Below are 13,514 nucleotides of genomic sequence, written 5' to 3' on the forward strand. Positions count from 1 at the left end.
GAGGGGGGGGAGAGGAGAGAGAGAGAGAGCTATGGAAGACCCCCCCCCGCCCCCTAATTGGCTGGAATTGGTAAGGTCCCAGCAGGGAATCTGCTGGAGGGACGTACATTTTGCACCTGCACTGCACACATTTTATTCACTGGGTTATTCCCAGACATCTGTCTAATAATAAAGTTGCAGCCTGATTAAACCCATATCTAATGTTTCCTGTCATTCTTTCGGCATAGCCAGACAACCTCTAGTTACTATACGGTAAATAACTTCCTCTTACTGCACTAGAGCTAGCTTGAAGGAGAGCAACCACACTTCAAAATAACATTGCAGTAACAGAATGATTGGCTTAGCAGCATAGAGGGACTGGATTAGTTGTTGATAAATTTTTTGTAACTAGAGTTGCTGTATCCGATGAAGTGAGCTGTAGCTCACGAAAGCTTATGCTCACATAAATTGGTTAGTCTCTAAGGTGCCACAAGTACTCCTTTTCTTTTTGTATCTCTACTGATGCTTGAGCATCAACAGTTCTCCAGCTTCAGCCCCCAGCAACTATGGGCCAGCCATCTTGAGTTTAAAGCACCATTTAACTCAATCTAGAGATTTTTGTGTGTGGACTGGAGTCAAGTTAGGGGGTAACACCTAAGTTCAAGCTAACTGTTTTGTGAAGACACATCCATTGTGGCAGGTAGGATGTAAAATAGTAACATGTGAGTTGTCTAAAAGCATGCTCTCAATTACTGTATATCCTGCAGGGATTTTGCAAGTCTCCCAGTTCAGAGCCAGGCCTCTCTACATGGTATTGCAGAGAACTAGGGAGTATGTATGTGGACTACTGCCCTGAATTGGGTAGAATCAGACCTGTGTCTCTCAGGCGCTATGCTGCTAACAGAGATATTCCTTAAGCTCAAGTAACAGGAACCTATGTTTTTGGAGCAAGAGGACTGGGGTTTTATGCCTGCTGTTACAGTGAAATTTCAAGTGTCCTATGAGCAGGATAATGACAACTGTAAAGCCCTTGGTGGGCACTGCACTGTCACCATATGCAACCTCCCCATCCCCTCACTGATTACACAGGAAAAGCCTTCTAGAACAATCCATATGGTACACTTCTCTGAAAGTAGCTTTGTATTCTCTCCACAAGCTTTGCCCAGCTTGGGCAAAAGTGTCATTAAATCAGCAAATAGAACAGAAAAATATTAACTAAGCACTGATCAGTTTCCAGGTTCAGAAAACAAGAACAATGGATTAAATACATAAAACATATCAGGTAAATTTTCATTCTGTAATAATATATTACATGGAGGACAGGGTCAGTATTTTTTATTTCTATCACATGAATATGTTTGTTACCTTATAATGTAGGGGAAGGGGAAAGGGGAAATGTAGGGGAAGGGGAAATCCTGCCCCAGAATTTGGTGTATTTATTTCAGTTTTGATTTGGTGTACTCTCTGCTGCAGAGAGCCACTCAAATTATAAGTCAAAATAAAACTTAATGAAAACTAAATTTACACTTATACACCACCGTTCATCATGGGAACTCTCAAAATACTTTACAAAGCATGGCCCCAGTCCTGCAATTGGATCCATACAGACGGACCTTTGCGTCCCTGCAGAGCCCCACTGACTTTTGGACTGGGTGTTAAGGTCTAAACGGGCAGATCAGTTTTCAGGACTGGGGCCTAAATAACTGCAGTATCTCTGACATGCAGCTATTCCTGGGGCGGAGTGTTGCAACCAAATGGTATACAGAATGCAAAGGAGGAGAAATGTTGGTCGAGTACAAACAGGCATATTTTGTCTCATGAAAAAGTGCCATGGGATCTTTAATGTTCATGCAGAGCAATCTGGGTCTCCATTTGTAAAGTCTCACCCAAAAACCTGCATACAATGAGACTAACCTTGCACCCACTGAAATCAACTGAAAGATCCCCACTGACTACAACGGGCACTGGACTGGGTCTAGTACACATATTCAGCTTCCAAAGCTGAAGAGCCGAGTCTAGTCTGCTGGGATATGATCACATGGTTTCAGGGAGTCCGGATATTTCAAACCTGATGCTTAGACCATTAAGCTATGAACTAACAAACCAGATTCTTCATTTAGCCTGCCAATGTTACATATGTGGAACACTCATTGACTTCAGTGGGAATGCTTAGTATAGAACAATGGCAACTTGTGGTGCAGAAAACAAAGAGCTCTTTTCTAGTAAGGCATTAAATTGAATATTAAAGGGGTTCATTGTTGCCTGGATGAGAGTAAAAGCAGATAATATTAATAAACATAATACTTGTACACTGAGAGCACTAAAGAAAGAGAAATGGCCAAATTCTGCCTTCATTTATACTCATGCAACCCCAACAAGCACTCTGCTTTGGAAAGTACAATTTAGTTCATTGACTTCAGTGGAGTTATGACAACTAACAGCAGCTGAGAATCTGCCCCAAGAATTTTTATTTAAAAAACAAAACCAGTTTTTATTTTTTGCAGTTAATTTCACTGTGTTATGGTGGAGATTTTAATTGCATGAATGGCTGGAAATTTGCAAAGTCTATGAATTTGAAATCTAACATTACCAACAGTATCCACACATTCCTATAGGACTGCTAATTCTAAGAAATGTGCATTTAACTGAACATGTAATTTTTAAATAGAAATTTCAATGCATGGTTTGCCAGATATACTCACATCCATAATGGACCTAGGTTCATTGTTAAAACGTTATTTATAAAATGACTTGGTCATGTGTGAATTAAATTGTCTTAATTGTATCATGGTCCTAGTTTTCCCAAGGCAGTAGCATGGTTCTGTAACATGGGATAACAACAACACTATTTGGTCCTTGCTACAGAGATAAAAATCAAACCATGTTATAACACATTCCCCTGATGTAATGAGTTTTTACTGGCCCTTTAAATGGAAATCTGGGGTGAAATGTAACTGCTGAACTGATAAAAATAGAAATGTTCACAGAAATTCTTAGAAAGGACAGACCTTTTTTTTTTAATTAACTAAGGAGATACCAGTATGAGTTTACAGAAATTTTAAGACATCCATGTAGAGCCCCACTGACTTTTGGGCTGGTGAAAGTCCAAATGTGCAAAAGGTGAGCTTGTTTTACAGAAACTTCCCGGAAAAGGTGAGGTCAAGTTTGTCTTGCATGCACAAGGAGATGGGAAGACGGAAAGGGGAGAGACTCTAGAAAGTAATGATATGGTTATACAAGCAAGAGAGGAAGAGAAGATTCATAGCAACACATTAACTAGACTGGGGGGTGGGAAGTGAGGTGAAAGATAGGGAGTCTGGAATCAAGGTTTTTAGACTATAAGCCTCTGGAACAGGAATTTCCTCTTATCTATGACTGTACAAAGCCCAGCAATATGGAACCCCTAACCATCAGAGGAGTGAAGTTTTGGAATAGCCTTCCGAGGGAAGTAGTGGGGGCAAAAGATCTATCTTGCTTTAAGATTAAACTCGATAAGTTTATGGAGGAGATGGTATGATGGGATAACATGGTTTTGGTAATTAAATATTCATGGTAAATAGGCCCAATGGCCTGTGATGGGTTTTTAGATGGGGTAAGATCCAAGTTACCCGGGAAAGAATTTTCTGTAGTATCTGGCTGATGAATCTTGCCCATATGCTCAGGGTTTAGCTGATCGCCATATTTGGGGTCGGGAAGGAATTTTCCTCCAGGGCAGATTGGAAGGCCCTGGAGGTTTTTCGCCTTCCTCTGTAGCATGGGGCATGGGTCACTTGCTGGAGGATTCTCTGCTCCTTGAGGTCTTCAAACTACAATTTGAGGACTTCAATAGCACAGATATAGGTGTGAGGTCTTTTTTAGGAGTGGTGGGTGAAATTCTGTGGCCTGCATTGTGCAGGAGGTCAGACTAGATGATCATAATGGTCCCTTCTGACCTAAATATCTATGAATCTATGAATCATATTTACTACGATTATCAATCATAAGGCAAGAGATGAAGGCATGGACAAAAGAATGGGAAGAGGTGGGGAGACAGAAAGGGATAGATTTTGGATACATACAATAAGAATTGATGGGATTTAGTGACAGACTTAGATGTAAGAGATTAAGGGTAGAGCAGTTGAATGACACAGTCATTGTGAGTTTAAGGCCTGGAAAGGACAGGAACAGGGAAGAGTTTAGTGGGAAAAGGATAAATCCAGTTTTTGGCAAGCTGAGCTTGGGCATGCAGTTGGACTTTAAGGATGAGAGATAGGCAGTAAAGAAGCGATCAGTGAATGAAAAGCAAAAACAGGAGAATATGGATGCCTGGAAGCCAAAAGGAGGAGAGATCATTCAGTACATGATCAAGTATATTTCAAGTAAGAGAAAGGTTGAGGAAGAGATTGGAAAGAAGGCCTTTAGACTTAGCCAGAAGATCTTTAATGATCTTACTCTAGTGCTTTCAGTAGTATAGATGATAAACCAGAGTGCCCCACCCATGTAGAAAATGCACAGAGGGATTCAATCTATGCAAGGGGAATTCCCAGGTAAATAGATAAGCAGGCTTTCTGATGGCTGTGCACTCCCTTGAACATCACAAGTCAGCCAGAGCAGGGACCAGAATCTCTAGCACATAACATGATATATACATATTTAAACTACCTAGAATGGGTAGCACTGAAAAACCTTTGCTTCTCTCTGAAGAAATGTTGGCAACCAAGTTATTTTCAGGATTGAAAAGAGACAAATCCAAAAAAATCAACACACATCAAAGAAAGGTAAATCTAATAAATATTCTTCCATTTTATCCTGAAGCTCATTACACTCTCGCGAACACTAAGGGAATAAAATTGGGGGTGGAGGGAAAGAGAAGGTCCTTAATTGTGAATGTCCACCAACTACCAGATCATGCAGGTAAGTCAACGCTACCTTATGGTCATAAATTGCTGATATACCTAATTAAATTTGTACAAACACTTACCGTGAATAATCCCTAGGTGAAGATTGGTGAATATTGATACAATCTCCATTTCACAGTAATCTCTAAAATGAGACTGATATGCAAGCGTTAATTTTTGTATTTTTCATATGTGTTGACATTTATTACAAAGTTGTTTTTTAAATTCCATATTTTCTTAGACCGATCCATTTATACGGCATTCTCCTAAAACTCTTGCAACTCACACTTCAAAACCAACAAATCCTCAGTTGACAAGTATGAAAAGCACCCTCATCGTTCAAAGTAATGATCCAACACACCTTAATGTCCACATTAAAAACAAACCAACCCTGCTTCTCATAGTAGGTGGTTGTTTTTTTAAAAAAATTTATGGTTTAGATTTTTCCTTAAGATTTTTTTGATGGCTCTGAGGAGTCTGTGTTTGTTGTTCTTCCTGACTCACCTTTTATTTTTCTTCTCTCTCAGTTGCTTGCTCTCTGTATTCATCATTTTGCTGTTATAAGAAATCAAACTGTGTAAGAAGCCTTAAGAAATTTTGTTCTGCTCTTCTGTTCTCCGGAAAGGAATAAAAGATCTGTTATGATACCCAAGTGAGGGAGAATTCCCAGTGGAAAATATGTTCTCTGAAAGCTTGAATTATTCACCTATTGTGCACAACTATTGACAGTGAGAGCTGCATCCCTATTGTTCTTTTCTCTTAAGAGAGTTGTACACATCTGGCTCATTACGCCTTCATTCTTAAAAGTTCCTTTGTAAAATATAGCTTCATTACATTTGAATGCAGAATTAAAATATTAGCATCCCTCCTTTGCAATATGAAGCCCTCCTCACCCACTCCCCAAGGGGGTTTGGAGGACAACAGCTGTTGAGGCCTCCATGGAAGTGTGGGTCTTGCAGGACTTGTGCTGCACAGGGTTGGGAAGCAGTGCAGATGCATATGGCCTTCACAAAGATGTCCCAGGCCTCCAGTAGATCTCTCAACAACCACCCATTTCTGCTCACAGGGAGTTGGGAGAAGGACAGACCATGGTTCCTGACCAAAGATTCAAAACTTGTGGGCCTTCCAGTCCCCTGTATGGAAATAATATGCATGGGAGATGATTTGGGTTTAAAACATGATGTTTTACCATAACTAGACAACCAAATCCCTAGCAATATCTTTCTGTAGGCATGACATATTTGTAAAACTTTGTACAGTTATCCACTCTGTACAAAAAGGATATATTCTCCCCATTTTACCAATGTCCAAAACCTTTTATCTCCTTATTTTACATCTGTTCAGGGACTGCCTTGCTGGTAGTTCTACAGTGGAAGTAGATTTAAAACATTTGGAAACCAGACACAAATTAAACAAAATTAAAAAGAGTTAAACATGATAGCATGTGTCTGAACAAAAGAGTATGATGAAACACACTAGATCAGTTACAGAGACTTCTTCATATTAAGTGAGAGATCAGAAAGCATTATGCCTCAAACATGCCAATATTCTCGGCAGTCTAGCTTTTCAAGTTTTGATGTTTTAATAATAAATCACTGAACATTATGACTTTTTGTTTAAAAAGTGTTTTCATTTTAATGGATTTAGTTAATAACATCAAATGAATGGTACAAAATTGTGTCCTTATTCACATTTCCATACATTGTATTATGGACCACCTGAAAATCTGGACTAAAAATGCATAAGGTGTCTTAGTCCTAACCTAATTTTTGCTATATGTAGAGGAGATATACAGAAACATGCATTTGTTAACAATGACATGTTAACATTAACTTCAACAGTAAGATATGTTAAGGTGTGCATTGTATAATAATGCACAGGTGTGTGATACGGGGTGAAACCAAATGTCAAGTGCTACCAACAAAAATCAGAAGTGATTGCACACTGACATCTTGTGATGATATTTTTAGCTTGTTTTGTTTTACATTTGCTTTAAATATTTAATATTTAAAATATATTTTCCCTACAGAAAGCATTTACTGGAAGACAGACTGGAAGATTTTCCTTTTCTAAAAGTATATCATTTAAACAATATATTAAATATGACAGAGGTGATAAGAATCTAGAGGCCCTAAAGCCCGTAGAGGTTTTCAGAGACAATTTTTCAACCCAACGGTTTCACTGATTTTCACTAGCAAAACTTTGGAAGTAGCAGCTTGGAGAGCACCCTGCCTTTACAGAAATACTATGCTTTAATTAAAACAAAAACAATAGAGAGGGGATGCCATACTGGTTGGGGGAGGAATGGGAACAAATTAAAACCTAAATAATTTACCATGGATTTGATTTCATTAGTTTCTCTACTTGCTAACTAACGAAATGTCTATATAGGGGTTTGTTTCTTCCTAGTGCATCTTCTCTTCCAATTTGTTCCTGCAGTCAAGTAAATGCTTGAATTTTCATTGGCAACAGAAGTTAAAGGACTTGGACCCTACTGCAGGATCAAGGAGGAAAGGACATTGGGGTGTGGGTGCAGAATTAACTCTTACCCACCAGTTATCTGAAATTGCCACACAACAAAACAAAGCAAGATATTTGTGCAAAAAAAGTAATTTGTACATGGACATTTCTTCTAAATTTGCTTCAGTATGAAAATCCCTCTTCAATTCCCATTGACTAAGTTTTATTTCGCCTGAATGGTCCTTCACATTCCTAAGAGTCCCACATTTTTAATTCATCCTAGCTTGATGGCCTAGTAACTCAACCACCATCTTTCTAGCCAAGGACAGGATGACATGGAGCTCCTTTATATTGCTCTTTAATAGTCTGGAGTGGTCGCTTTTGAGCAATGCAGGGTGCTTCCTATCTTCTATAGGCAGATTGCTTTGTCAACTGGCCTTGGGAATGAAACAGAGCTGGAACTGAAGCCAGGTCTCCCTCCATGGCAATGCAGAGCACTGCGAATGACTGGCCATCCCTTTTTCTTTTCAATGTACCTGCTTTTATGAAAAGACCAGCTTCTCCATAAACCACTGCTTAGCTTCCAATAGTCTGAGGGCTTAGTCTGGGGCTTGGGCTGAAATGACTGGTTTCTTAAAACTTCCATTCAGGCTCCTACAGGAAGCATAAAGTAGAAACATATAAAATTAAAAATGTAGAAATGTCTTCCATTTGTTTTTTTTATGGGTGTATTAGGAAGGCACCTGTGGCTAACAAGTTCTGACTAGTACTTTGCTGTATAACCAGAGCCAACCATATTGTTCGCTCAATCTATGTTATCATGCTTTTATTTTTAAATGATAGATTAATGAATATTCTAGGTAAATGTCTATATAGTTTAGTGTTCATATTTAAATTAACAGATTTTAAATGAATACTATTCATGTTTGTAACATTGCTGATTGGTACCACCTCATTAGTTTAATTACAAAATCGGGGGGGAGATGAAGCAGTTCATTCCAGATTCAGTACTGCATGAGAGAAATATAGCAGCTCTCCTACCCTATCACACCTCAACTCCCTCCTTTTCACTGAAAGAGCAAATTACCTGCATGATGCTTCTTAACATTCTACACCTCCTAAGTCAAAATCCATACTGCTCCCTGTGATTATAGTATGCATAGCAGTAACACAACGCACCTCATGCCATGGTAAACAAACTGCCTTTTTAAAGCAGGTACAGTATGAAGAAGCTTTAACGTACACAAGGGGCATTTACTGACTTCCATTGTTCAGTCAGTCTGTTCATACTAATGTGGGTACAAACCTTAAGGAGAATTATTGCTTTTAACAAGATGAAACCTTTGGAAACATGGCAAACATCCAACTTAACAAGGATCTAACTCTATCAGTTAAAATGACAAACATTTTGATTTTTGAAACCCTAATTTGATTAATCAAGAGGATATCATTTCATTTTCATATCTCTTCATTATATTCTTTACAATTCTAAGGTCTACTGAATATATTAGCAGCTAAATAGGACCAAAACAGAAAACTGGAAAACAAACCACATTGTATACAAGCATGTCCTATTTGGCCAATGAATGGTGCACCCTGTTTCCTGGTTGAAATTAAGGCACTAAGTGGCAGTTAAAGGATAAAAGAATTAAAAAACAAAACAAAAAAACATTATCTGAGGAAAGAATGACATGTCTATTTCTTTTGGGCCCCGGCACGTATACGGTTTGAATGACTGAAAGTAAGGCATTCTGTTGGCAAACTTAAAGAAAATGTTCTCCTGTTTTGAGCCTATTACATTCGTTGTCTGAGTGGGACTAGTGGCACTACTAACTGTTAAGAAACTGGATGGGAGGGATGCTACAAAAGTATGTCTGAAGATCTAAAAGGCACCAAAAAGAGAATAACTCTGCCACTGCCAGTTGTAAAAACAACTATGTAAGCTGTGTTTAACACTGCATATAGTCTATTCACAATCATAAATCTTTGTTGACCAGAAAATAAAGTGTAGTAGCTTTTCATTTAAACTCTCAGTTAATCAGGGGCTAGTTTAGTAAGAAATTTATTTTCACGTATGAGAAAATAACTGCAGTGTCTAACACAACTACACTTAAAGCAAAACTAGTCTATTATGCATTATTCTGGTTAACACTGAAGAAAACCTGTATAAACAAAAAGGGTTACCTCAAGATATATAGTTTACAATATGAAATCAACATATAAATGAATAAGATTTACTGAAAACAATGTAAAGTGTATTACAAAGATACATGAAACAACTTTAACCACAATATTTTCTCTGTGAAAAATACAACTATCAGTGAGATAAAATGTACAATTGAATTTTTTTTCCAAAAGAAAAAACAAAAAATACAGTATAAAGGAAAATATTTTTCTTCAAAACAGGGAAAATAGTTAAGGTCATTGTCTTTCATTACAATATAATTTGACACAAAAAGCAGTCATAGGATTGCACCAACTCCATGTTCAGTCTCCTGAACATGATAATAGTAAAAGGAGTCCATAAAGCATAATGACATTTCTGAATTTTATGATGGCAATATTTGTATACAGAATTTGATGTCACACCAGCTCTGTTTACAAAATGCATAATACTCTAAATTTCATGGCCAGACAGAAATGCAAATATTAGTTTACCCCAGCCCTGACTCTTTTTGGTGTTCACCAGAGTCGGAAATAGCCATAGTATTTTAAGTGTTATTATCTCTATAGCAGTAAAGAAAAAATTATACTTAGTGCATGCTTTATCATTTGTCAAAAACATTTCTGAAAATAAAACTAAGTTACCCAATAGTTTACAAAATAGAAAAATCATTATTCAGGTTAAAATGTGGTGATGTTTATGTTTACATCCATCTCTAAAAGACTCATTTTCTTGGCAGCATCACTTTTCCTTAGTAGGAGCCAAAGTACAAAGTTCCATAAGAGAAATAAAATGCCTATGAATAAGAACGTAGTCTGGTATTGTAAGAGAATCAGAGCCTTTCTCTGAGCTTTCTTTTCCATCAGGTTAGTGCTGTAGAAAAAATGTGAGATTCTGAAGATAGTTTGTTATGAACACTTCTGCTGTACATGATTCAAAAGTTCACCAAACTTTTCAAAAAGATCCTCCACCCATTTTATATTTTTCATGCACAGCTGAACAATCTCCTCCTGTCCTAGATCTGCGCTCTTTTTCTGAACAGAAGAAATCTATTTAAGAGAGAGAAAAAAAAATATTAGCCTGCCTCTGTTACTCATTTAAAATGTAGCATGCAGCTCTTAAACCCTCCCTTGATCCCTATGCTAATGTATGCAAAGTGGCAGGAATTCTTAGCCAAGCTTTATTTGTCCAGGGCCGTCTATTAAGTCTAAACTATTATATATTCCCCCCAAAAATGTGTTAAAAACCAGTTAAAAATACTCCAGTGTACATAACATAAACACATCTATAAAAGAGGCAGGATATCAATAGTTAAGTCCTCACCAACCCTTGCATCCTTATTGTCCAGGGTTTCATGAACCATCAGAATTGAGTTCCACTTCTCTTGCTGCAGACCCAATCTAGTGCAAGCCTGACTTCCTTCCATGCTCCCTTCGTACTATGCTTTTTTCCCTCCCTCTCTCCCTTTTACCTTGTTACAAGATAGAAATACTATGAGCATTAGGCAGCTACTCTCAGAGGTCCCCACAGTGCTGCTGAATAGTGGGCTTGCAGAACTGAGTGGTGAGTTATTAGTGTGTTTGGAGGTGGAACGAAGGCTGTACATGGCCTGGGCGCGTATGAGAGTGTGTGCATGTGTGTAAGGAACTCAGTGCATTTGCATCCAGGCACTGGCACCTAAGGGCTCTATTGGTAGTTGTGGCCTCTGTTCACTGAGGAAGAAATATCATAGGGAAATCTTGATATGCCAATGCCTTATGCAGAGGCAATAGGATACCTCTTATCCCCGACTCTCAGCACAACCACAGACACCCCAATCTCAGGCTCTCCTTTCCCCGCCTCAAAGACTTTTGCCTCCAGATCCCCCACGTCTGCTAAAACACCCTGCGTCTCCCAAAGTCCCATACAGTCTATCTTCCAGCATCCCTATTCAAACCTCGTGAGCCTCTCAAGGTGCCTCTCATCCACAGAGCACAATCCTCATGCCTCTGGCTACCTAGCCTACCTCACCAAGGGTTTGTGAACAGCACAGGTGGCGAGTCATGTCATAAAAGAGAAACAGCTGCTGGTCTGAGCAGTTTTTTCACTTTATCTTGATGAAACTCAACCAGGTCAATAAGCATATGTGTTTAATTAAAAAAAAAAAAAAGCCTTATGTCCAAAATGTTATCAGAGTTGTGTGTATGTGAGGATGCAAAGCGTGTATGTTGGCGAGACAGAGTGAGAGAGGAATCTGGAGTCTGTGGGGACTGTGACTGTTTAGTTAGAGGGATTGAAGAACTGGGAGAAAAATAGAATATTTTTAAAAATTGGTGTTTTTAAATGTTTCTTCTATTAAGGTTAATATTCTACTAAAGAAGTTACATAGAAAATCCAGTTGTCCGAGGAAGAGTTAGTGTCCCAAATATACAAATTAATTTCAATTTACTAAAATTCAAAAGAGAAAATTTTAATCAAGTTATATACTAATGCCAACACAGGCTTAACTGCGGAGTCACTTCCATAGTATTCCCTATTTTAACACATCGCCTCGTGCAGAATAGAAAATGATCACCCACTAATGTCAGCTGATGATTACTTTGTATTGGCTGGAAAAAGTTTCTAACAGTTCCAATAGAATCATTACTTTGGTTGGGTTAAAATCAGAAACACATTTAGCTGCCTTATACTGATGTTTTTAAAATGCTGTTATATACAGATAATTTAACTTTCTGCACTACTACTTAATTAATCTAATAATAATGCCACATATAAGAAGCAGAACAATACTCACCTCCTCTTTACACGTCAGATATATGTGGTATTTGTAATGATGGAGTGAGTGATACAAAGAGTACAACTGTATTTTTTCTGGATCTACAGTAAACTCCTGCAGAGAAAATAGTTATTTTTAGGCAAATTAATGATATTTGTTCCAAGATAGACTTCTTATTACCAAATGGATATGTCAATTTTAGCAATTCAGAAATAAAAGGTAACTATCATCATGTCTGAAATGGCATCAAGACATGTGTGACACCAAAATTAGTATACCCTTACCCACTTTGTTTCTCATGTAAATTTAATGTCTTCTTCAAAGCTGGGTTTAATAGTTCTTTCCACCACTCTGAATATATGGAAGGTGTGTTAGCTTGCCATTTTTCAAGTATTACTGACATCTCTAAAAATAGCAAAAGATATAGCTCTTTCTTGGTGTTCACTTAATCTATCAAATTCTGTATAGATTTTTGGAGAAAGGCAGATCTAAGGAACTGGGGAAAGAGCTTGCATATATTGCTGCGATAGTTTTTTCTTTCCAAAAAGTACAAAAATATGTGGAATATATTCACTGGTTGGTGGCACCTCCTGCATTTACTGATGTTAGCTAAACTTGCTTTAGGTATGTCTGCCAGCATCCTGTAAAATCTAGTTAAGACTGTTCTTAGCCACAAATATGAGTTGTATGTATTTCTCTAATATTTCTTTTCAATATTCTTTTTAACAATAAGGTATAAAACAACTTCTGTCACTGGAGATAAATGAGAAGCTACAACAAAGAATTAATTTGTTTATATGCCTGCCCTATGAGGTGCCTTATGATCAAATTAAAGTTTCTCCAGTGGAAATATTTATTTGTCCATGTAGTAACAGCTATTGTACAGTTTACAGTAGAAAACTACATTAACTTTAAGTAAATGTTAATATTAGAGGCTAAACTGCCACAAGCAGCATGTACGGGCAACATATTGTGCTCTGCTAGAAGCTGTCCTGTATTCCTCCTTGGCTATGGTGGGGAGAGATGAGGGGCGGGGGTGGGGGAATGTACCCTGAACCAGACCTAAACGTGGTCTAACATGTGCCTGCTAGCACATATGTGCTGCCTGTTACACTATGGAGATGGGAGGGCCACCATCTAAGGCTGAGCCGATTCCCTCCTCCTGCCTGTGCAAGAGGGGTAGCAGCAGCACCAAGGAGACTGTTTCCTCCTGCTACCTGTGATGTGAGCAGATTGCACAGGGGAGTAAGAGGTTGCCTTATACTTCCTTAATTCCTTG

At 38.2% G+C, this 13,514-nt stretch overlaps 1 protein-coding gene across 3 annotated transcripts in view; it reads right to left on the reverse strand.

The window, feature by feature from the left end:
* Positions 1-6,465: 6,465 nt before the first annotated feature.
* Positions 6,466-13,514, reverse strand: part of QSER1 (glutamine and serine rich 1) — an 85,333-nt gene continuing 78,284 nt past the window's right edge. For all 3 annotated transcript variants that reach the window (XM_084631096.1, XM_084631097.1, XM_084631098.1), the window contains 2 exons: positions 12,254-12,349; positions 6,466-10,529 (listed from right to left, as the gene is read on the reverse strand). In XM_084631096.1, the coding sequence (XP_084487222.1) occupies positions 10,389-10,529; positions 12,254-12,349 (237 nt within the window). In that variant the 3' untranslated portion in view covers positions 6,466-10,388. The remainder of the gene's footprint in view (positions 10,530-12,253; positions 12,350-13,514) is intronic.

The sequence above is a fragment of the Lepidochelys olivacea genome (assembly GCF_965140295.1).
Source record: "Lepidochelys olivacea isolate rLepOli2 genome assembly, chromosome: 6".
Taxonomy (NCBI): Eukaryota; Metazoa; Chordata; order Testudines; family Cheloniidae; genus Lepidochelys; species Lepidochelys olivacea.